General features: G+C 41.0%; 1 protein-coding gene across 1 annotated transcript; it reads right to left on the bottom strand.

Moving 5' to 3' along the window:
* Positions 1-260: 260 nt before the first annotated feature.
* Positions 261-27,830, bottom strand: LOC110512991 (calcium-regulated heat stable protein 1). Its single transcript, XM_036942126.1, has 4 exons — positions 27,564-27,830; positions 10,385-10,638; positions 1,554-1,676; positions 261-616 (listed from the first exon to the last, which is right to left on the bottom strand). The coding sequence occupies exons 2-4, from the start codon at positions 10,606-10,608 to the stop codon at positions 451-453; spliced, it is 513 nt and encodes a 170-aa protein (XP_036798021.1). The 5' UTR covers positions 10,609-10,638; positions 27,564-27,830; the 3' UTR covers positions 261-450.
* Positions 27,831-27,983: the final 153 nt, after the last annotated feature.

A 27,983-nucleotide genomic window follows, 5' to 3' on the forward strand; every position in this document is an offset into this window, starting at 1 on the left:
TTCACAGCAGAACCCTCTTGTTTTATTCAACAGTCCCGCTCCCAAACAGGCCCGAGATTCAATCTGATCAGGCGTTGTCGACGATGCGGCTTTTAAAAAAGGCAATGTTACCACGTTGGTAGAGATTGCATTAACTCTACAAACGTTGCAGAATGCTTGAAATGTGGCATCGGTCGGCAGGCACTATGGAATTGAATCCAATTGAACAGCGGATCTCAGTGATATTAGTTCAAACCATGAATTAAAACCATAGGACCATGTTTTGTTGAAGTGATGCAGCTTTATTGAATTAACCTTCCCGTCTAATGATACACGTCTCCTCTATTCAAATGCCAACCTTTCCATTCCCTCCCACAACAAGCATTAACCCATATGTCCCTTCGGGAAAAACTAAAAAAGAAGGGGACCCTTTCCCTGTTGACATTTCTCCCCTCCAGAAACCTCCGGGACTCAGGAGGAGCTGAGCAGCGCCCCGCCCCAGGTCTCGTGCTTCGATCCTGGGTTGAGGTGGGTGATGGTGACATCCACCGCCTGGATCTTCTGGTACTTGGGAGGGATGGAGCACACCTTATAGCTCACCTCATCTCCTTCCATTGGCACGTATTCCCCCTCGATACTGTAGAGGGAGGAGGGAGGAGGGAGAGATGAGAATACATGCTCATCTTTATCAGTTTGTTCTTTTCCAACTGTCTTCTCTCCTAGAACCACGTGTACTCAACCCTCCTAGAACCACGTGTACACAACTCTCCTAGAACCACGTGTACTCAACTCTCCTAGAACCACGCGTACACAACTCTCCTAGAACCACGCGTACACAACTCTCCTAGAACCACGCGTACACAACTCTCCTAGAACCACATGTACACACCTCTCCTAGAACCACGTGTACACAACTCTCCTAGAACCACGTGTACACAACTCTCCTAGAACCACGTGTACACAACTCTCCTAGAACCACGTGTACACAACTCTCCTAGAACCACGTGTACACAACTCTCCTAGAACCACGTGTACACAACTCTCCTAGAACCACGTGTACACAACTCTCCTAGAACCACGTGTACACAACTCTCCTAGAACCACGTGTACACACCTCTCCTAGAACCACGTGTACACAACTCTCCTAGAACCACGTGTACACAACTCTCCTAGAACCACGTGTACACAACTCTCCTAGAACCAGGTGTACACAACTCTCCTAGAACCACGTGTACACAACTCTCCTAGAACCACGTGTACACAACTTGCCAGACCACAAACATACCCTAAGTGTATGACTAAAAGTACTGGCTATACCAATCACTCTGTACTTCTGATACGGGGACCACACGAATAGCCTGCTTTTGAAGGAGAGAGAGAGAGAGAGAGAGAGAGAATCTCCTTTCTAAAAGACGGGCACTAGGACCTCAGGGACCAATGACGCCACGAAAAAGGTGAAAGGACGCAGAGCGAACTGCAGACCGTTGCCCTTCGTCACCGTCCTCATCACTGTGTGAGTGGGAGCTGGTAGTATCTTTTTAAATGTGTGTCGAGGCTGTGACCCACAAACTTACTCTGAGATGTGGACAAAGATGTCGCTGCCTCCGTCGGCTGGTGTGATGAAGCCGTGTCCTTTAGTCCGAGAGAAACACTTACATACACCGCTGAATGACGGGCCCTCCGCTGCCCGCTCCGCCCTGCACACACACACACACACACACACCACACACCAGACACACACACCGCACGCAAGCACACCACACAAACACCACAGACACCACACACAGACACCACACACAGACACCACACACACACACCACACAGACATACGCACATGCAACACACACAGACAAGCACACCACACACACACACACGCGCAACACACACAGACACGCACACCACACACACAGACGTGCACGCACACGCAGACACACACACCACGACCACACACACACCACACACAACGACCACAGACACACACACACAAAATAAAAGGCAGGCAACATTTTAAAAAAGGAACAACGACAACCTTGCAACACGCATCTAATTATTCAGTATGAATGAGATTTGATTTATTTGGTTTCCATTCTTCATTGTAACCATGACGACTACACAAATAATTGAACACAACCAATATGAGCAGATTAGTCTTCAATATAGAAATGTTTTGACCAAGTTAATCAGACAGAATGTTGGTACTTATTTTGATCCAAAGCCAGAAATGAGTGAGTCACTCAGCTTTATGATGACCAATATAGATGTTGCTGTAAATAGCCTACTAAATAGGCCGAACCCTAGATGAATATTAAAATTGCCTAAATAAACTAGTACATTTCATTAATTAAATAAAATAACTAGCTCAGGTCTTGAAAATATATTTTCCCCCTCCCCTCTCCTCGCTGTGCCTTCTTTCATTCAGTCTCTTCTTCTAAGTAGAGAAGGACTCCGTGTTTCAGAAACTCACTTTCTATTTATTTATTTATTTTACCAGGTAAGTTGACTGAGAACACGTTCTCATTTACAGCAACGACCTGGGGAATAGTTACAGGGGAGAGGAGGGGGATGAATGTGCCAATTGTAAACTGGGGATTATTAGGTGACCGTGATGGTTTGAGGGCCAGATTGGGAATTTAGCCAGGACACCAGGGTTAACACCCCTACTTTTACGATAAGTGCCATGGGATCTTTAATGACCTCAGAGAGTCAGGACACCCGTTTAACGTCCCATCCGGGATATCTTTTTAGACCAGAGGAAAGAGTGCCTCCTACTGGCCCTCCAATACCACTTCCAGCAGCATCTGGTCTCCCATCCAGGAACTGCCCAGGACCAACCCTGCTTAGCTTCAGAAGCAAGCCAGCAGTGGTATGCAGGGTGGTATGCTGCTGCCCCTTCTATAGACGGGCTATCACTCTCCCACTGTAATACATAAAGACAGGTAGTTATTTACACAATGATTTATTTCTGTTTTTAGAGAAACCAAAAGGCTGCCGTGCCAATTTTTCTAAAACCGTCAGTCCACACGTCAAGTGAGTTTCTGAAACACGGAGTCCTTCTCTTCTCTTCACATGTCAAGTGTAATTGAGCCATTGTATTTCCCCAAGTTCTCTCTCAACTCCGGGACCACCCGCCAGCTAAATGTTGTTGTTGCCTGATGCAGGACTCTATAGCACCAGAGGAGAGAGACCCTCAGACTGAAATATTCCCACCTCCATTCGTTTACAAAAGGATGGTGTAAATAGTGGTTCTTGGTGTGAACAATCCCCCAATTTGTGCCACGGTTTAGACTAGCGATGTATCAGCGTTCTAACTCCCCCTTGTGGTAGTGTGGTGCAATGACAGAAGTTGAGGCATGATACATTATATAGTGTTATGATACGGGAGTAGTGTTATGATACATTATATAGTGTTATGATACATTATACAGTGTTATGATACGGGAGTAGTGTTATGATACATTATATAGTGTTATGATACATTATATAGTGTTATGATACGGGAGTAGTGTTATGATACATTATATAGTGTTATGATACATTATACAGTGTTATGATACGGGAGTAGTGTTATGATACATTATATAGTGTTATGATACATTATATAGTGTTATGATACATTATATAGTGTTATGATACATTATATAGTGTTATGATACTGGAGTAGTGTTATGATACATTATACAGTGTTATGATACGGGAGTAGTGTTATGATACATTATATAGTGTTATGATACATTATATAGTGTTATGATACATTATATAGTGTTATGATACATTATACAGTGTTATGATACGGGAGTAGTGTTATGATACATTATACAGTGTTATGATACGGGAGCAGTGTTATGATACATTATATAGTGTTATGATACATTATACAGTGTTATGATACTGGAGTAGTGTTATGATACATTATACAGTGTTATGATACATTATACAGTGTTATGATACGGGAGTAGTGTTATGATACATTATATAGTGTTATGATACATTATACAGTGTTATGATACGGGAGTAGTGTTATGATACATTATATAGTGTTATGATACATTATATAGTGTTATGATACTGGAGTAGTGTTATGACACATTATATAGTGTTATGATACATTATACAGTGTTATGATACGGGAGTAGTGTTATGATACATTATACAGTGTTATGATACATTATATAGTGTTATGATACGGGAGTAGTGTTATGATACATTATATAGTGTTATGATACATTATATAGTGTTATGATACGGGAGTAGTGTTATGATACATTATATAGTGTTATGATACATTATATAGTGTTATGATACGGGAGTAGTGTTATGATACATTATATAGTGTTATGATACATTATACAGTGTTATGACGGGGGGCACAGTGTTATGATACGGGAGTAGTGTTATGATACATTATATAGTGTTATGATACATTATATAGTGTTATGATACATTATATAGTGTTATGACACATTATATAGTGTTATGATACGGGAGTAATGTTATGACACATTATATAGTGTTATGATACATTATATAGTGTTATGATACATTATATAGTGTTATGATACTGGAGTAGTGTTATGATACATTATATAGTGTTATGATACATTATATAGTGTTATGATACATTATATAGTGTTATGATACATTATATAGTGTTATGATACTGGAGTAGTGTTATGATACATTATACAGTGTTATGATACGGGAGTAGTGTTATGATACATTATATAGTGTTATGATACATTATATAGTGTTATGATACATTATACAGTGTTATGATACTGGAGTAGTGTTATGATACATTATACAGTGTTATGATACATTATATAGTGTTATGATACATTATATAGTGTTATGATACATTATATAGTGTTATGATACTGGAGTAGTGTTATGATACATTATATAGTGTTATGATACTGGAGTAGTGTTATGATACATTATATAGTGTTATGATACATTATACAGTGTTATGATACATTATATAGTGTTATGATACATTATATAGTGTTATGATACATTATATAGTGTTATGATACATTATATAGTGTTATGATACATTATATAGTGTTATGATACATTATATAGTGTTATGATACATTATATAGTGTTATGATACATTATATAGTGTTATGATACTGGAGTAGTGTTATGACACATTATACAGTGTTATGATACATTATATAGTGTTATGATACATTATATAGTGTTATGATACATTATATAGTGTTATGATACATTATATAGTGTTATGATACTGGAGTAGTGTTATGATACATTATATAGTGTTATGATACATTATATAGTGTTATGATACATTATATAGTGTTATGATACATTATACAGTGTTATGATACATTATATAGTGTTATGATACATTATATAGTGTTATGATACATTATATAGTGTTATGATACATTATATAGTGTTATGATACGGGAGTAGTGTTATGATACATTATATAGTGTTATGATACATTATATAGTGTTATGATACTGGAGTAGTGTTATGATACATTATACAGTGTTATGATACATTATATAGTGTTATGATACATTATATAGTGTTATGATACATTATACAGTGTTATGATACTGGAGTAGTGTTATGATACATTATACAGTGTTATGATACATTATACAGTGTTATGATACTGGAGTAGTGTTATGATACATTATACAGTGTTATGATACGGGAGTAGTGTTATGATACATTATACAGTGTTATGATACGGGAGTAGTGTTATGATACATTATACAGTGTTATGATACGGGAGTAGTGTTATGATACATTATACAGTGTTATGATACATTATACAGTGTTATGATACGGGAGTAGTGTTATGATACATTATATAGTGTTATGATACATTATACAGTGTTATGATACGGGAGTAGTGTTATGATACATTATATAGTGTTATGATACATTATATAGTGTTATGATACGGGAGTAGTGTTATGATACATTATATAGTGTTATGATACATTATACAGTGTTATGATACGGGAGTAGTGTTATGATACATTATATAGTGTTATGATACATTATATAGTGTTATGATACTGGAGTAGTGTTATGATACATTATATAGTGTTATGATACATTATACAGTGTTATGATACATTATATAGTGTTATGATACATTATATAGTGTTATGATACGGGAGTAGTGTTATGATACATTATACAGTGTTATGATACGGGAGTAGTGTTATGATACATTATATAGTGTTATGATACGGGAGTAGTGTTATGACACATTATATAGTGTTATGATACATTATACAGTGTTATGATACTGGAGTAGTGTTATGATACATTATATAGTGTTATGATACATTATACAGTGTTATGACGGGGGGCACAGTGTTATGATACGGGAGTAGTGTTATGATACATTATACAGTGTTATGATACTGGAGTAGTGTTATGATACATTATACAGTGTTATGATACATTATACAGTGTTATGATACATTATATAGTGTTATGATACTGGAGTAGTGTTATGATACATTATACAGTGTTATGATACGGGAGTAGTGTTATGATACATTATACAGTGTTATGATACGGGAGTAGTGTTATGATACATTATACAGTGTTATGATACATTATACAGTGTTATGATACTGGAGTAGTGTTATGATACATTATACAGTGTTATGATACATTATATAGTGTTATGATACGGGAGTAGTGTTATGACACATTATATAGTGTTATGATACATTATACAGTGTTATGATACTGGAGTAGTGTTATGATACATTATATAGTGTTATGATACATTATACAGTGTTATGACGGGGGGCACAGTGTTATGATACGGGAGTAGTGTTATGATACATTATACAGTGTTATGATACTGGAGTAGTGTTATGATACATTATACAGTGTTATGATACATTATACAGTGTTATGATACATTATATAGTGTTATGATACGGGAGTAGTGTTATGATACATTATACAGTGTTATGATACATTATACAGTGTTATGATACATTATACAGTGTTATGATACATTATATAGTGTTATGATACTGGAGTAGTGTTATGATACATTATACAGTGTTATGATACATTATACAGTGTTATGATACATTATATAGTGTTATGATACGGGAGTAGTGTTATGATACATTATATAGTGTTATGATACATTATATAGTGTTATGATACTGGAGTAGTGTTATGATACATTATACAGTGTTATGATACGGGAGTAGTGTTATGATACATTATACAGTGTTATGATACGGGAGTAGTGTTATGATACATTATACAGTGTTATGATACATTATACAGTGTTATGATACGGGAGTAGTGTTATGATACATTATATAGTGTTATGATACATTATATAGTGTTATGATACGGGAGTAGTGTTATGATACATTATATAGTGTTATGATACATTATACAGTGTTATGATACGGGAGTAGTGTTATGATACATTATACAGTGTTATGATACATTATATAGTGTTATGATACGGGAGTAGTGTTATGATACATTATATAGTGTTATGATACATTATACAGTGTTATGATACGGGAGTAGTGTTATGATACATTATATAGTGTTATGATACATTATATAGTGTTATGATACGGGAGTAGTGTTATGATACATTATATAGTGTTATGATACATTATATAGTGTTATGATACATTATATAGTGTTATGATACGGGAGTAGTGTTATGACACATTATATAGTGTTATGATACATTATACAGTGTTATGATACTGGAGTAGTGTTATGATACATTATATAGTGTTATGATACATTATACAGTGTTATGACGGGGGGCACAGTGTTATGATACGGGAGTAGTGTTATGACACATTATATAGTGTTATGATACATTATATAGTGTTATGATACTGGAGTAGTGTTATGATACATTATATAGTGTTATGATACATTATATAGTGTTATGATACTGGAGTAGTGTTATGATACATTATACAGTGTTATGATACATTATATAGTGTTATGATATGGGAGTAGTGTTATGATACATTATATAGTGTTATGATACATTATACAGTGTTATGATACGGGAGTAGTGTTATGATACATTATATAGTGTTATGATACATTATATAGTGTTATGATACGGGAGTAGTGTTATGATACATTATATAGTGTTATGATACATTATATAGTGTTATGACGGGGGGCACAGTGTTATGACGGGGGGCACAGTGTTATGACGGGGGGCACAGTGTTATGACGGGGGCACAGTGTATGACAGGGGCACAGTGTTATGATGGGGGTAATGTTGGCAAACAGTTAGTCAACACATTGCCACTGCCAGGAAACACTTCCACACTCCGCCCCCAGGGGGCAGCACCAACAGGGTCTAGGTGCTGAGCTAAGCCGTGATAAGCACATCAGGTGCAGCCAATTAAGGTGATGGTCAGTCAGTGTCCCAGCTGGAAAAACCAGGATTTCGAGGATTTCATTGGTGGCCTTGAGGCCTTTGGTTTGGTTTAGAGTCTTTAGTTTGGGTATAATGAGTTTAGTTAGATATAATGATTCAGGTTACAGACCATGTAGCTAGGACCCCTAGACATAATGAGTCAGGTTACAGACCATGTAGCTAGGACCCTAGACATAATGAGTCAGGTTACAGACCATGTAGCTAGGACCCCTAGACATAATGAGTCAGGTTACATGTAGCTAGGACCCCTAGACATAATGAGTCAGGTTACATGTAGCTAGGACCCCTAGACATAATGAGTCAGGTTACAGACCACGTAGCTAGGACCCCTAGACATAATGAGTCAGGTTACAGACCATGTAGCTAGGACCCCTAGACATAATGAGTCAGGTTACAGACCATGTAGCTAGGACCCCTAGACATAATGAGTCAGGTTACAGACCATGTAGCTAGGACCCCTAGACATAATGAGTCAGGTTACAGACCATGTAGCTAGGACCCCTAGACATAATGAGTCAGGTTACAGACCATGTAGCTAGGACCCCTAGACATAATGAGTCAGGTTACAGACCATGTAGCTAGGACCCCTAGACATAATGAGTCAGGTTACAGACCATGTAGCTAGGACCCCTAGACATAAAGAGTCAGGTTACAGACCATGTAGCTAGGACCCCTAGATATAATGAGTCAGGTTACAGACCATGTAACTAGGACCCCTAGACATAATGAGTCAGGTTACACGTAGCTAGGACCCCTAGACATAATGAGTCAGGTTACAGACCATGTAGCTAGGGCCCCTAGACATAATGAGTCAGGTTACAGACCACGTAGCAAGGACCCCTAGACATAATGAGTCAGGTTACAGACCATGTAGCTAGGACCCCTAGACATAATGAGTCAGGTTACATGTAGCTAGGACCCCTAGACATAATGAGTCAGGTTACAGACCACGTAGCAAGGACCCCTAGACATAATGAGTCAGGTTACATGTAGCTAGGACCCCTAGACATAATGAGTCAGGTTACATGTAGCTAGGACCCCTAGACATAATGAGTCAGGTTACATGTAGCTAGGACCCCTAGACATAATGAGTCAGGTTACATGTAGCTAGGACCCTAGACATAATGAGTCAGGTTACAGACCATGTAACTGGGACCTCTAGACATAATGAGTCAGGTTACATGTAGCTAGGACCCCTAGACATAATGAGTCAGGTTACATGTAGCTAGGACCCCTAGACATAATGAGTCAGGTTACAGACCACGTAGCAAGGACCCCTAGACATAATGAGTCAGGTTACAGACCACGTAGCTAGGACCCCTAGACAGAATGAGTCAGGTTACATGTAGCTAGGACCCTAGACATAATGAGTCAGGTTACAGACCATGTAGCTAGGACCCCTAGACATAATGAGTCAGGTTACAGACCATGTAGCTAGGACCCCTAGACATAATGAGTCAGGTTACATGTAGCTAGGACCCCTAGACATAATGAGTCAGGTTACAGACCATGTAGCTAGGACCCCTAGACATAATGAGTCAGGTTACATGTAGCTAGGACCCCTAGATATAATGAGTCAGGTTACAGACCATGTAGCTAGGACACTAGACATAATGAGTCAGGTTACATGTAGCTAGGACCCCTAGATATAATGAGTCAGGTTACAGACCATGTAGCTAGGACCCTAGACATAATGAGTCAGGTTACATGTAGCTAGGACCCCTAGATATAATGAGTCAGGTTACAGACCATGTAGCTAGGACCCTAGACATAATGAGTCAGGTTACATGTAGCTAGGACCCCTAGATATAATGAGTCAGGTTACAGACCATGTAGCTAGGACCCTAGACATAATGAGTCAGGTTACATGTAGCTAGGACCCCTAGACCTAATAAGTTAAGCCGTTATAACACTAACTAGGTGTGTGTGTGTGTGTGTGTGTGTAGTACTCACGCGGAGCAGGTCCTAGTACGTCTGGTTGGCAGAGGGCTGGGTATGAGGTAACCTCTCATGGGGGAGGGGGAACGGTCTCGGTACCGGGAGGCTGGCGGGCACAGGGACCCAGGGGACACTGGAGAGACTGGGGAGACCGGGGAGCCAGGGGCCCCAGAGGTCAGGGGAGGGGTCGTAGAGCATGGGGATACTGACCCCTGGATGCGTGTGGCTTCAGAAGACATTGTGTGAGGAAGGGTAGTCGTGACAACCACCTAGAGTAGACAGACAGAGAGGCAGACAAGGAGAGGAGAGAAAGGGAGGAGAAACCCAGTTTAGTTGTTATACTAATAGACCTGATTATGACATCACAGTTCCAAATGACCCTCTAAACAGTTTACAATAGACAGGAGAGGTGGATGTCGTGACTACAGAGAATATGAAGAGATAACAGGGAGGGAGGGTTGTATCATTTTTGTCCTTCCCTCCTAACTCTTTTCTCTTGGCCCATCCATCATTTTCATTTCCTGTTCCACTGTCTAGGAAATGGATTTGGTCTAGGGTTTCTTCCCTAGCCTGGGTACCAGTCTGTTTGTGCCATTATGCTACTGTTAGACATGACAAGCAGTATTAGCATGATGCACAAACAGAACTGGGACGTGACCAGGCTATTTCTACTCTACTATGAGAGATCAGTAGATCTGGGACCAGGCTAATTCTACTCTACTGTGATAGATCAGTAGATCTGGGACCAGGCTAATTCTACTCTACTGTGATAGATCAGTAGATCTGGGACCAGGCTAATTCTACTCTACTGTGATAGATCAGTAGATCTGGGACCAGGCTAATTCTACTCTACTGTGATAGATCAGTAGATCTGGGACCAGGCTAATTCTACTCTACTGTGATAGATCAGTAGATCTGGGACTAGGCTATTTCTACTCTACTGTGATAGATCAGTATATCTGGGACCCGGCTAATTCTACTCTACTGTGATAGATCAGTAGATCTGGGACCAGGCTAATTCTACTCTACTGTGATAGATCAGTAGATCTGGGACCAGGCTATTTCTACTCTACTGTGATAGATCAGTAGATCTGGGACCCGGCTAATTCTACTCTACTGTGATAGATCAGTAGATTTGGGACCAGGCTATTTCTACTCTACTGTGATAGATCAGTAGATCTGGGACCAGGCTATTTCTACTCTACTGTGATAGATCAGTAGATCTGGGACCAGGCTAAGTCTACTCTACTAGACTCACACTGAAAACTGTCAATCAGCTACATAGGCACTAGCCTGACTGCAGATACAGAAACACACCCACTCCAAACCCTGGCCGCCCAATCAGTGCCCTCCTAGGACATTAAGAACCCTCTTCACCATGGCAACACCAATCAAAGTGCTGCCAGGTTCTAGCCCATGGGGCCTGTTCAGGAGGGTTTAATGTTACAGAACATTCAGATATAAAATGTGTTCTACACATTACATTACTATATACAGTTGAAATGGGAAGTTTACATCCACTTAGGTTGGAAACATTAAAACGTGTTTTTCAACCACTCCACAAATGTCTTGTTAACAAACTATAGTTGTGGCAAGTCGGTTCGGACATCTACTTTGTGCATGACACAAGTCATTTTTCCAACAATTGTTTACAGACAGATGATTTCACTTATAATTCACTGTATCACAATTCCAGTGGGTCAGAAGTTTACATACACTAAGTTGACTGTGCCTTTATAAACAGCTTGGAAAATTCCAGAAAATGATGTCATGGCTTGAGAAGCTTCTGATAGGCTAATTGACATCCTTTGAGTCAATTGGAGGTGTACCTGTGGATGTATTTCAAGGCCGACCTTCAAACTCAGTGCCTATTTGCTTGACATTTGTAACTCATTTGTAAACACTTCTAAAAACATTATTTAACTTTAACATGCTGGGGTAATCACGTAACTGTAATTAACTAGGAAGTCGGGGCACCAAGGAACATATTCAGATTACAGTGTTATAATTTAATCTTTTCAGATATTGTCTATCTGATCAATTAGTCTTCAAATTAATGAATTATTTATTTTACCTCACGTTAGTCTCGTTCCAAACGTCGTAAATGGTTGGTTATCTGCACGAACCCAGTCTTCACTATAAGTCATCCGTACATCAATTGTCTTAAATCATTTATGTATTAACTAACTAAACAATCACAGAAGTGCACACACAAACAAACAAAGTAAATATGGTTTCAAGAAATGATAGGAGAATGTGCCCCTAGTGGGCTAAACCGGCATGGCGGCTTGGTGGACAAAAGGGAAGTGGAGGTCAGCTGAGAAGTCACTACAGAGGTGATCATTATAACAAGTGGAGGTCAGCTGAGAAGTCACTACAGAGGTGATCATTATAACAAGTGGAGGTCAGCTGAGAAGTCACTACAGAGGTGATCATTATAACAAGTGGAGGTCAGCTGAGAAGTCACTACAGAGGTGATAATTATAACAATTGAAATGCTAATCCTTTACACTTGAACGATCACTCATTCGGGAACAATTGCAATCAATATACAGTAGATCACAAAAGTGAGTACACCCCTCACATTTTTGTAAATATTTGAGTATATCTTTTCATGTGACAACACTGAAGAAATGACACTTTGCTACAATGTAAAGTAGTGAGTGTACAGCTTGTATAACAGTGTACATTTGCTGTCCCCTCAAAATAACTCAACACACAGCCATTAAATGTCTAAACCGCTGGCAACAAAAGTGAGTACACCCCCAAGTGAAAATGTCCAAATTGGGCCCAAAGTGTTAATATTTTGTGTGGCCACCATCATTTTCCAGCACTGCCTTAACCCTCTTGGGCATGGAGTTCACCAGAGCTTCCACTCCTCCATGACGACATCACGGAGCTGGTGGATGTTAGAGACCTTGCACTCCTCCACCTTCCGTTTGAGGATGCCCCACAGATGCTCAATAGGGTTTAGGTCTGGAGTACATGTTAGCATTCGTCACAGTACATGTTGGCATTCGTGGTTCCCTCAATGAACTGTAGCTCCCCAGTGCCGGCAGCACTCATGCAGCCCCAGACCATGACACCCCCACCACCATGCTTGACTGTAGGCAAGACACACTTGTCTTGATTTTCACCTTGTCAGCTCGGGGGAACCAATCTTGCAACCTTACAGTTAACTAGTCCAACGCAATAACGACCTGCCTCTCTCCACAAGTGCAACGAGAATGCAGTAAGCCAAGGTAAGTTGCTAGCTAGCATTAAACTTAATAAAAACAATCAATCAATTAATCAGAATCACTAGTTAACTACACATGGTTGATGATATTACTAGTTTATCTAGCGTGTCCTGCGTTGTATATAATCTGACTGAGCATACAAGTATTTGACTGAGCGGTGGGAGGCAGAAGCAGGCGCATAAGCATTCATTTAAACAGCACTTTCGTGCATTTTGCCAGCAGCTCTTCGCTGTTTATGACTTCAAGCCTATCAACTCCCGAGATGAGGCTGGTGTAACTGATGTGAAATGGCTAACTAGTTAGCGGGGTGCACGCTAATAGCGTTTCAAACATCACTCACTCAGACACTTCTAGTAGTTGTTCCCCTTGCTCTGCATGGGTAACGCTGCTTCGACGGTGGCTGTTGCCGATGTGTTCCTGGTTCGAGCCCAGGGAGGGCGAGGAGAGGGACGGAAGCTATACTGTTACACTGGCAATACTAAAGTGCCTATAAGAACATCCAATATCCAAAGGTTAATGAAATACAAATGGTATAGAGAGAAATAGGCCTATAATTCCTATAATAACTACAACCTAAAACTTCTTACTGGGGAATATTGAAGACTCGTGTTAAAAAGGAATCACCAGCTTTCATATGTTCTCATGTTCTGAGCAAGGAACTTAAAAGTTAGCTTTCTTACATGGCACATATTGCACTTTTACTTTCTTCTCCAACACAGTAATTGTCATGATTACAAATAAAAAAAAAATAAATCGGATACATTTCCTGTATAAACTGACCCTCCTCCTCTGGCTGCAATTGAGATAGCCACACATGTCAACCAGATGGACACAATGGAACTATTTTACACACACACACCTGCTGACACAGGCTGGTTTCAGTAGCGATCAGACCCATGGAATATTCCACCAGAGACCAATGCTGATCTCTACATCTGTGTGTGTGTGTGTGTGTGTGGGGGGGGGGGCCTATATTTTTTTGTTTCTGAATAACCTCCAATACCGGTCAGACAGGTTTAGCAGTACTGCTACCATCACATACATACATACACCATCACTGATTATCATCACGGTCCCTTCCCTCATGTCTGTATAGGATCAGACACAGTTAAAACTCTATGTAGTGTGTCCACAATGTAAACAAGTCAACAACGTGTGAATCACTGTTTAATATACTAGACACTAACCAGCAGGACACTACATCTGAAGTATAGTCTGTACCAGTGAATCCCTGTTTAATAGTGTAGACTAGACACTAACCAGCAGGACACTACATCTGAATTATAGTCTGTACCAGTGAATCCCTGTTTAATAGTGTAGACTAGACACTAACCAGCAGGACACTACATCTGAATTATAGTCTGTACCAGTGAATCCCTGTTTAATAGTGTAGACTAGACACTAACCAGCAGGACACTACATCTGAATTATAGTCTGTACCAGTGAATCCCTGTTTAATAGTGTAGACTAGACACTAACCAGCAGGACACTACATCTGAATTATAGTCTGTACCAGTGAATCCCTGTTTAATAGTGTAGACTAGACACTAACCAGCAGGACACTACATCTGAATTATAGTCTGTACCAGTGAATCCCTGTTTAATAGTGTAGACTAGACACTAACCAGCAGGACACTACATCTGAATTATAGTCTGTACCAGTGAATCCCTGTTTAATATACTAGACACTAACCAGCAGGACACTACATCTGAATTATAGTCTGTACCAGTGAATCCCTGTTTAATAGTGTAGACTAGACACTAACCAGCAGGACACTACATCTGAATTATAGTCTGTACCAGTGAATCCCTGTTTAATATACTAGACACTAACCAGCAGGACACTACATCTGAATTATAGTCTGTACCAGTGAATCCCTGTTTAATAGTGTAGACTAGACACTAACCAGCAGGACACTACATCTGAATTATAGTCTGTACCAGTGAATCCCTGTTTAATAGTGTAGACTAGACACTAACCAGCAGGACACTACATCTGAATTATAGTCTGTACCAGTGAATCCCTGTTTAATAGTGTAGACTAGACACTAACCAGCAGGACACTACATCTGAATTATAGTCTGTACCAGTGAATCCCTGTTTAATAGTGTAGACTAGACACTAACCAGCAGGACACTACATCTGAATTATAGTCTGTACCAGTGAATCCCTGTGTAATAGTGTAGACTAGACACTAACCAGCAGGACACTACATCTGAATTATAGTCTGTACCAGTGAATCCCTGTTTAATAGTGTAGACTAGACACTAACCAGCAGGACACTACATCTGAATTATAGTCTGTACCAGTGAATCCCTGTTTAATAGTGTAGACTAGACACTAACCAGCAGGACACTACATCTGAATTATAGTCTGTACCAGTGAATCCCTGTTTAATAGTGTAGACTAGACACTAACCAGCAGGACACTACATCTGAATTATAGTCTGTACCAGTGAATCCCTGTTTAATAGTGTAGACTAGACACTAACCAGCAGGACACTACATCTGAATTATAGTCTGTACCAGTGAATCCCTGTTTAATAGTGTAGACTAGACACTAACCAGCAGGGCACTACATCTGAATTATAGTCTGTACCAGTGAATCCCTGTTTAATATACTAGACACTAACCAGCAGGACACTACATCTGAATTATAGTCTGTACCAGTGAATCCCTGTTTAATAGTGTAGACTAGACACTAACCAGCAGGACACTACATCTGAATTATAGTCTGTACCAGTGAATCCCTGTTTAATAGTGTAGACTAGACACTAACCAGCAGGACACTACATCTGAATTATAGTCTGTACCAGTGAATCCCTGTTTAATAGTGTAGACTAGACACTAACCAGCAGGACACTACATCTGAATTATAGTCTGTACCAGTGAATCCCTGTTTAATATACTAAACACTAACCAGCAGGACACTACATCTGAATTATAGTCTGTACCAGTGAATCCCTGTTTAATAGTGTAGACTAGACACTAACCAGCAGGACACTACATCTGAATTATAGTCTGTACCAGTGAATCCCTGTGTAATAGTGTAGACTAGACACTAACCAGCAGGACACTACATCTGAATTATAGTCTGTACCAGTGAATCCCTGTTTAATAGTGTAGACTAGACACTAACCAGCAGGACACTACATCTGAATTATAGTCTGTACCAGTGAATCCCTGTTTAATAGTGTAGACTAGACACTAACCAGCAGGACACTACATCTGAATTATAGTCTGTACCAGTGAATCCCTGTTTAATAGTGTAGACTAGACACTAACCAGCAGGACACTACATCTGAATTATAGTCTGTACCAGTGAATCCCTGTGTAATAGTGTAGACTAGACACTAACCAGCAGGACACTACATCTGAATTATAGTCTGTACCAGTGAATCCCTGTTTAATAGTGTAGACTAGACACTAACCAGCAGGACACTACATCTGAATTATAGTCTGTACCAGTGAATCCCTGTTTAATATACTAGACACTAACCAGCAGGACACTACATCTGAATTATAGTCTGTACCAGTGAATCCCTGTTTAATAGTGTAGACTAGACACTAACCAGCAGGACACTACATCTGAATTATAGTCTGTACCAGTGAATCCCTGTTTAATAGTGTAGACTAGACACTAACCAGCAGGACACTACATCTGAATTATAGTCTGTACCAGTGAATCCCTGTTTAATAGTGTAGACTAGACACTAACCAGCAGGACACTACATCTGAATTATAGTCTGTACCAGTGAATCCCTGTTTAATATACTAGACACTAACCAGCAGGACACTACATCTGAATTATAGTCTGTACCAGTGAATCCCTGTTTAATAGTGTAGACTAGACACTAACCAGCAGGACACTACATCTGAATTATAGTCTGTACCAGTGAATCCCTGTTTAATAGTGTAGACTAGACACTAACCAGCAGGACACTACATCTGAATTATAGTCTGTACCAGTGAATCCCTGTTTAATATACTAAACACTAACCAGCAGGACACTACATCTGAATTATAGTCTGTACCAGTGAATCCCTGTTTAATAGTGTAGACTAGACACTAACCAGCAGGACACTACATCTGAATTATAGTCTGTACCAGTGAATCCCTGTTTAATAGTGTAGACTAGACACTAACCAGCAGGACACTACATCTGAATTATAGTCTGTACCAGTGAATCCCTGTTTAATAGTGTAGACTAGACACTAACCAGCAGGACACTACATCTGAATTATAGTCTGTACCAGTGAATCCCTGTTTAATAGTGTAGACTAGACACTAACCAGCAGGACACTACATCTGAATTATAGTCTGTACCAGTGAATCCCTGTTTAATAGTGTAGACTAGACACTAACCAGCAGGACACTACATCTGAATTATAGTCTGTACCAGTGAATCCCTGTTTAATATACTAGACACTAACCAGCAGGACACTACATCTGAATTATAGTCTGTACCAGTGAATCCCTGTTTAATAGTGTAGACTAGACACCAACCAGCAGGACACTACATCTGAATTATAGTCTGTACCAGTGAATCCCTGTTTAATAGTGTAGACTAGACACTAACCAGCAGGACACTACATCTGAATTATAGTCTGTACCAGTGAATCCCTGTTTAATAGTGTAGACTAGACACTAACCAGCAGGACACTACATCTGAATTATAGTCTGTACCAGTGAATCCCTGTTTAATATACTAAACACTAACCAGCAGGACACTACATCTGAATTATAGTCTGTACCAGTGAATCCCTGTTTAATAGTGTAGACTAGACACTAACCAGCAGGACACTACATCTGAATTATAGTCTGTACCAGTGAATCCCTGTTTAATAGTGTAGACTAGACACTAACCAGCAGGACACTACATCTGAATTATAGTCTGTACCAGTGAATCCCTGTTTAATATACTAGACACTAACCAGCAGGACACTACATCTGAATTATAGTCTGTACCAGTGAATCCCTGTTTAATATACTAGACACTAACCAGCAGGACACTACATCTGAATTATAGTCTGTACCAGTGAATCCCTGTTTAATAGTGTAGACTAGACACTAACCAGCAGGACACTACATCTGAATTATAGTCTGTACCAGTGAATCCCTGTTTAATATACTAAACACTAACCAGCAGGACACTACATCTGAATTATAGTCTGTACCAGTGAATCCCTGTTTAATAGTGTAGACTAGACACTAACCAGCAGGACACTACATCTGAATTATAGTCTGTACCAGTGAATCCCTGTTTAATAGTGTAGACTAGACACTAACCAGCAGGACACTACATCTGAATTATAGTCTGTACCAGTGAATCCCTGTTTAATAGTGTAGACTAGACACTAACCAGCAGGACACTACATCTGAATTATAGTCTGTACCAGTGAATCCCTGTTTAATAGTGTAGACTAGACACTAACCAGCAGGACACTACATCTGAATTATAGTCTGTACCAGTGAATCCCTGTTTAATAGTGTAGACTAGACACTAACCAGCAGGACACTACATCTGAATTATAGTCTGTACCAGTGAATCCCTGTTTAATATACTAAACACTAACCAGCAGGACACTACATCTGAATTATAGTCTGTACCAGTGAATCCCTGTTTAATAGTGTAGACTAGACACTAACCAGCAGGACACTACATCTGAATTATAGTCTGTACCAGTGAATCCCTGTTTAATATACTAAACACTAACCAGCAGGACACTACATCTGAATTATAGTCTGTACCAGTGAATCCCTGTTTAATAGTGTAGACTAGACACTAACCAGCAGGACACTACATCTGAATTATAGTCTGTACCAGTGAATCCCTGTTTAATAGTGTAGACTAGACACTAACCAGCAGGACACTACATCTGAATTATAGTCTGTACCAGTGAATCCCTGTTTAATAGTGTAGACTAGACACTAACCAGCAGGACACTACAGCTGAATTATAGTCTGTACCAGTGAATCCCTGTTTAATAGTGTAGACTAGACACTAACCAGCAGGACACTACATCTGAATTATAGTCTGTACCAGTGGTTGACATAGAGATTCAGCTGGTTCTAGTAGTGAACACAACAACAGGTTGACATAACAGAGGAGATTCAGCTGGTTCTAGTAGTGAACACATCAACAGGTTGACATAACAGAGGAGATTCAGCTGGTTCTAGTAGTGAACACATCAATAGGTTGACATAACGGAGGAGATTCAGCTGGTTCTAGTAGTGAGCACATCAACAGGTTGACATAACGGAGGAGATTCAGCTGGTTCTAGTAGTGACCACATCAACAGGTTGACATAACAGAGGAGATTCAGCTGGTTCTAATAGTGAACACATCAACAGGTTGACATAACAGAGGAGATTCAGCTGGTTCTAGTAGTGACCACATCAACAGGTTGACATAACGGAGGAGATTCAGCTGGTTCTAGTAGTGACCACATCAACAGGTTGACATAACAGAGGAGATTCAGCTGGTTCTAATAGTGAACACATCAACAGGTTGACATAACAGAGGAGATTCAGCTGGTTCTAGTAGTGACCACATCAACAGGTTGACATAACGGAGGAGATTCAGCTGGTTCTAGTAGTGACCACATCAACAGGTTGACATAACGGAGGAGATTCAGCTGGTTCTAGTAGTGACCACATCAACAGGTTGACATAACGGAGGAGATTCAGCTGGTTCTAGTAGTGACCACATCAACAGGTTGACATAACGGAGGAGATTCAGCTGGTTCTAGTAGTGAACACAACAACAGGTTGACGTAACGGAGGAGATTCAGCTGGTTCTAGTAGTGAACACAACAACAGGTTGACATAACAGAGGAGATTCAGCTGGTTCTAGTAGTGAACACATCAACAGGTTGACATAACGGAGGAGATTCAGCTGGTTCTAGTAGTGAACACATCAACAGGTTGACATAACGGAGGAGATTCAGCTGGTTCTAGTAGTGAACACATCAACAGGTTGACATAACGGAGGAGATTCAGCTGGTTCTAGTAGTGACCACATCAACAGGTTGACATAACGGAGGAGATTCAGCTGGTTCTAGTAGTGAACACATCAACAGGTTGACATAACGGAGGAGATTCAGCTGGTTCTAGTAGTGACCACATCAACAGGTTGACATAACAGAGGATATTCAGCTGGTTCTAGTAGTGACCACATCAACAGGTTGACATAACAGAGGAGATTCAGCTGGTTCTAGTAGTGACCACATCAACAGGTTGACATAACGGAGGAGATTCAGCTGGTTCTAGTAGTGAACACATCAACAGGTTGACATAATGGAGGAGATTCAGCTGGTTCTAGTAGTGACCACATCAACAGGTTGACATAACAGAGGATATTCAGCTGGTTCTAGTAGTGAACACATCAACAGGTTGACGTAACAGAGGAGATTCAGCTGGTTCTAGTAGTGACCACATCAACAGGTTGACATAACGGAGGAGATTCAGCTGGTTCTAGTAGTGAACACATCAACAGGTTGACGTAACGGAGGAGATTCAGCTGGTTCTAGTAGTGAACACATCAACAGGTTGACATAACGGAGGAGATTCAGCTGGTTCTAATAGTGAACACATCAACAGGTTGACATAACAGAGGAGATTCAGCTGGTTCTAGTAGTGACCACATCAACAGGTTGACATAACAGAGGAGATTCAGCTGGTTCTAGTAGTGAACACATCAACAGGTTGACATAACAGAGGAGATTCAGCTGGTTCTAGTAGTGAACACATCAACAGGTTGACACAACGGAGGAGATTCAGCTGGTTCTAGTAGTGAACACATCAACAGGTTGACATAACGGAGGAGATTCAGCTGGTTCTAGTAGTGAACACATCAACAGGTTGACATAACAGAGGAGATTCAGCTGGTTCTAATAGTGAACACATCAACAGGTTGACATAACAGAGGAGATTCAGCTGGTTCTAATAGTGAACACATCAACAGGTTGACATAACAGAGGAGATTCAGCTGGTTCTAGTAGTGACCACATCAACAGGTTGACATAACGGAGGAGATTCAGCTGGTTCTAGTAGTGAACACATCAACAGGTTGACATAACAGAGGAGATTCAGCTGGTTCTAGTAGTGAACACATCAACAGGTTGACATAACAGAGGAGATTCAGCTGGTTCTAGTAGTGAACACTGAATCCTTCCATTTCTTTCTGGTCTGTGTTTGTCCAATCAGCTATCTCAGTCTCACGTTTATCCATATTTCTCAAACGTAACATTTAGAAGTCGTTCCAAACATGACATTTTGTGTTTAGGGTGAAGTTTAGGCATTAACTCTAAATAGTTAAGGATCGGCTTAAAAACACACACACACACACACACACACACACACACACAGCCTGGGTAGAGACACAGCTCCTCCCCCCTCCCCTTCCCTTCTCCCCGCCCCTATCCTTCCTTCCCACACCATCCTCAGGGAGGAAACCAGGAACAGGACTGGAAAACATAAATCAGGAACTGCCCAAGTCTCTTCCTGCCCAGTCACCGGAGATGAAATCCCTTTAACAAAACTAAACTGAGAAATGTCCTTCTGTTCTATTTAGTTCTACTCTTCCTGCAAAGGTGTGAAGCAAGGAGCGGTGGAAGTTGTACAGCAGTAGTCAGACTGCCATCCAGGACCTCTATACCAGGCGGTGTCAGACAGACTGCCATCCAGAACCTCTATACCAGGCGGTGTCAGACAGACTGCCATCCAGGACCTCTATACCAGGCGGTGTCAGACAGACTGCCATCCAGGACTTCTAAACCAGGCGGTGTCAGACAGACTGCCATCCAGGACCTCTATACCAGGCGGTGTCAGACAGACTGCCATCCAGGACCTCTATACCAGGCGGTGTCAGACAGACTGCCATCCAGGACCTCTATACCAGGCGGTGTCAGACAGACTGCCATCCAGGACCTCTATACCAGGCGGTGTCAGACAGACTGCCATCCAGGACCTCTATACCAGGGCGGGTCAGACAGACTGTCATCCAGGACCTCTATACCAGGCCGGGTCAGACAGACTGCCATCCAGGACCTCTATACCAGGCGGTGTCAGACAGACTGCCATCCAGGACCTCTATACCAGGGCGGGTCAGACAGACTGCCATCCAGGACCTCTTTACCATGGCGGGTCAGACAGACTGCCATCGAGGACCTCTATACCAGGCCGGGTCAGACAGACTGCCATCCAGGACCTCTATACCAGGCCGGGTCAGACAGACTATCACCCAGGACCTCTATACCAGGCATGGTTAGACAGACTGCCATCCAGGACCTCTATACCAGGCCGGGTCAGACAGACTGCCATCCAGGACCTCTATACCAGGCGGTGTCAGACAGAAATGTTAACAAATAAATGCATAAATGTCTTGAGTCAATATATATTCAACCCCGTTGTTATGGAAACGCCTAAATAATTTCAGGAGTAAACATTTGCGCAACAAGTGACATAATAAGTTGCATGGACTCACTATGTGTCCAATAATAGTGTTTAACATAATTTTTTTATGATTACCTCATCTCTGTACCCCAGTATACAACTATCAGTAAGGTCCCTCAGTCAAGCAGTGAATTACAAACACAGATTCAACCACAAAGACCAGGGAGGTTTTCCAGTGCCTTGCAAAACAAAACAGTTGTTAAAAACCCCTTTGAGCATGGTGAAGTTATTAACTACACTTCGGATAGTGTACCAATACACCCAGTCACTACAAAGATACAGGCGTCCTTCCTAACTCAGTTGCCGGAGAGGAAGGAAACCACTCAGTGATTTCACCATGAGGTCAATGGTGACTTTAAAACAGTTACAGAGTTTAATGGCTGTGACAGGAGAAAACTGAGGATGGGATCAACAACATTGTAGTTACTCCACAACATTAACCTAATTGACAGAGTGAAAAGAAGGGAAGCCTTTACAGAATAACAATATTCCAAAACGTACATCATGTTTGTAACAAAGTACTAAAGTAAAACTGCAAATAATGTGGCAAAGAACGGTACGTTACGTCCTGATTACAACGTGTTGTGTTTGTAGCAAATCCAAAACATCACCGAGTACCACAGACAGACTGCCATCCAGTTATCATTGACTCAGTACTGGTACCCTGTGTATATAACCAAGTTATCATTGACTCTGTACTGGTACCCTGTGTATATAACCAAGTTATCATTGACTCAGTACTGGTACCCCGTGTATATGACCAAGTCATCATTGACTCTGTACTGGTACCCTGTGTATATAACCAAGTTATCATTGACTCTGTACTGGTACCCTGTGTATATAACCAAGTTATCATTGACTCTGTACTGGTACCCTGTGTATATAACCAAGTTATCATTGACTCAGTACTGGTACCCCGTGTATATAACCAAGTTATCATTGACTCAGTACTGGTACCCTGTGTATATAACCAAGTTATCATTGACTCAGTACTGGTACCCCGTGTATATAACCAAGTTATCATTGACTAGGTACCTTGTGTATATAACCAAGTTATCATTGACTCTGTACTGGTACCCTGTGTATATAACCAAGTTATCATTGACTCTGTACTGGTACCCTGTGTATATAACCAAGTTATCATTGACTCAGTACTGGTACCCTGTGTATATAACCAAGTTATCATTGACTCAGTACTGGTACCCTGTGTATATAACCAAGTTATCATTGACTCTGTACTGGTACCCTGTGTATATAACCTAGTTATCATTGACTAGGTACCCTGTGTATATAACCAAGTTAGCATTGACTCTGTACTGGTACCCTGTGTATATAACCAAGTTATCATTGACTCTGTACTGGTACCCTGTGTATATATTAAGCATTCTAGAACAGTTAAATAGTTAGCATGTACACAGAGGTCTAAGGCACTGCATCTCCGTGCAGCAAGAGGCGTCACTACAGTCCCTGGTTCGAATCTAAGCTGTATCACATCCGGACGTGATTGGGAGTCCCATAGGGCGGCGCACAATTGGCCCAGCGTCGTCCGGGGCGTCAATGTACCGACGTTGGCATTTTTTTTTAGCTAATATCATCCGATACCGATATGTTCATAATATATCATGCATCGCTATAGATAATAGTTTCATAACACTATCGCCAGGCTGACAGGAGCTAGAGGCTAACAGCTAATGTGTCTGTTCAACAACAGAGAGGCTAACAGCTAATGTGTCTGTTCAACAACAGAGGCGCTAACAGCTAATGTGTCTATGTCTTTGTGTCTGTTCAACAACAGAGAGGCTAACAGCTAATGTGTCTGTTCAACAACAGAGAGGCTAACAGCTAATGTGTCTGTTCAACAACAGAGAGGCTAACAGCTAATGTGTCTGTTCAACAACAGAGAGGCTAACAGCTAATGTGTCTGCTCAACAACAGAGAGGCTAACAGCTAATGTGTCTGTTCAACAACAGAGAGGCTAACAGCTAATGTGTCTGTTCAACAACAGAGAGGCTAACAGCTAATGTGTCTATGTCTTTGTGCCTGGTCAACAACAGAGAGGGTAACAGCTAATGTGTCTATGTCTATGTGCCTGGTCAACAACAGAGAGGGTAACAGCTAATGTGTCTATGTCTTTGAGCCTGGTCAACAACAGAGAGGGTAACAGCTAATGTGTCTATGTCTTTGTGCCTTTTCAACAACACACACAGCGGGAGTCTGGAGGGAAGTAGCAAACTCATAGTGCTCTCTAAGAAAACACAGAAAAGACACTAACACTCTGTCTGTCTGACTTCATGTCTCTGTCTGTCTGTCTGACTTCATGTCTCTGTCTGTCTGTCTGTCTGTCTGTCTGTCTGTCTGTCTGTCTGTCTGTCTGTCTCTCTCTCTGTCTCTCTCTCTGTCTGTCTGTCTGTCTGTCTGTCTGACTTCATGTCTCTCTGTCTGTCTGTCTGACTTCATGTCTCTGTCTGTCTGTCTGACTTCATGTCTCTCTGTCTGTCTGTCTTCCGTCCGTCCACATTGTACCTCAATACCTTTAATAAAAAAACACTTATACTCTGTCAAGATCCTTCTAACACTTCTACTCTGTCAAGATCCTTCTAAACATTAATGGTTCCTAATATCACATTCACAAACAGCTGAAATTATATGATAATACAGCAAGGGTGTTACACACACACACACACACACACACACACACCACACACGCACACACAGTGTGAGTGAGCAGTCATAATACTGTACAAAGGCAAGGTTCCCAGGACTGTGTCCTAAATAGCAGCCTATTATCTCTGTTTTACACTACTTGACCAGGGCCCATACGGCTCCAGTCCAGAGGGCACTATGGTGGGATTAGGGTGCCATTTAGGGCACACACACAGGACTGTACACATTTACCCGGAGAAACACAGAGGATTTACTGTACGGATCTAGTAACACAATTTCTATGATGCTTAGACCTTCCCACACACACACACACACATCTACTTCCCCATTCCCAGACCTTGGAGTGGTAGACACACATCTACTTCCCCATTCCCAGACCTTGGAGTGGTAGACACACATCTACTTCCCCATTCCCAGACCTTGGAGTGGTCTCTCTCCTCCTAATATCCTCCCTCTCTGTCTCTCTCCTCCTAATATCCTCCCTCTCTGTCTCTCTCCTCCTAATATCGTCCTCTCTCTCTCTCTCTCTCCTCCTAATATCCTCCCTCTCTCTCTCTCCTCCTAATATCCTCCCTCTCTGTCTCTCTCCTCCTAATATCCTCCCTCTGTCTCTCTCCTCCTAATATCCTCCTTCTCTGTCTCTCTCCTCCTAATATCCTCCCTCTCTGTCTCTCTCCTCCTAATATACTCCCTCTCGGTCTCTCTCCTCCCTCTCTGTCTCTCTCCTCCTAATATCCTCCCTCTCTGTCTCTCTCCTCCTAATATCCTCCCTCTCTGTCTCTCTCCTCCTAATATCCTCCCTCTCTGTCTCTCTCCTCCTAATATCCTCCCTCTCTGTCTCTCTCCTCCTAATATCCTCCTTCTCTGTCTCTCTCCTCCTAATATCCTCCCTCTCTGTCTCTCTCCTCCTAATATACTCCCTCTCTCTCCTCCTAATATCCTCCCTCTCTGTCTCTCTCCTCCTAATATCCCCCCTCTCTGTCTCTCTCCTCCTAATATCCTCCCTCTCTGTCTCTCTCCTCCTAATATCCTCCCTCTCTGTCTCTCTCCTCCTAATATCCTCCCTCTCTGTCTCTCTCCTCCTAATATCCCCCTCTCTGTCCTCCTACTTTCGTTTTATTGCCCACTAGGGACCATTAGCACAGAACACTAGTCTACAGAACACTAGCCTTCTAGAACCATTCATATTGACAACAGAACACTAGCCTTCTAGAACCATTCATATTGACAACAGAACACTAGCCTTCTAGAACCATTCATATTGACAACAGAACACTAGCCTTCTAGAACCATTCATATTGACAACAGAACACTAGCCTTCTAGAACCATTCATATTGACAACAGAACACTAGCCTTCTAGAACCATTCATATTGACAACAGAACACTAGCCTTCTAGAACCATTCATACTGACAACACTGAACAGAAGAAAACTGTGATTTACACCAGTCTTTGACTCTTAACACGCACGCAAACCCCCTCCCCCCTAAACTACCTCGCCCCCACGCAACCCACTCCCGCCCTAACTTCCAACTACACATATTTAAATAAATACAAATATGCTTCACTTCGTTTTGAATCGCCATCAGTTAATCATGAATGGGTATGATTTAGACTTAATTATGAAACATCTATAGTAAAACAGCCAACTACAGTTATTTTGATTGTATCGAGCGACTGCACTGATTTTTCATTCGACTGTGTCAATAATGTAGGCTAACAGCGTAACTGTTTATAAATGCTGTACGATATAAATGCTGTACGCATTATATGAATGGCGTTAATGAAGCAATCACGTTTGCGCAAGGCTCTGAAGTGAAGCGCGTCACCACTCACCTTTTCCGAACTTTTCCGTGGAGGAAACAAAAACACTTTCCTTTTGAGGTCGAGCAGCAGGTAATGGATAAAAACGGACTCCCTGCAGTCTGAGATCGTTATCAATCAATTCGTAACCTTTTCTCACAACAAAATAGTTATTTGGGAGAATAGACAGGACGTGTGAAGTACAACGACAGCAGTGAAGCTGGGTTTGTTTCTCCGTTCGTTTCAGTGCGAGTCCCGATGGGCGGGACCCATCTAGCGATGACGTCATCGTGGAGTAGGCTCCTCATGACCGTAACCCGAAGAGATCTGAATCTAAAACCTCCACAACGGAGATACACGATTTTACTCGATATTGATCGTCCAGCTCTCCATGCGGCACGTTAGGACGACAACAAAAACAATTGTCTCCAAGTGCAAAAGTCAACCTTTACC

Source organism: Oncorhynchus mykiss, chromosome 13 (assembly GCF_013265735.2).
Source record: "Oncorhynchus mykiss isolate Arlee chromosome 13, USDA_OmykA_1.1, whole genome shotgun sequence".
NCBI classification, from domain to species: Eukaryota; Metazoa; Chordata; class Actinopteri; order Salmoniformes; family Salmonidae; genus Oncorhynchus; species Oncorhynchus mykiss.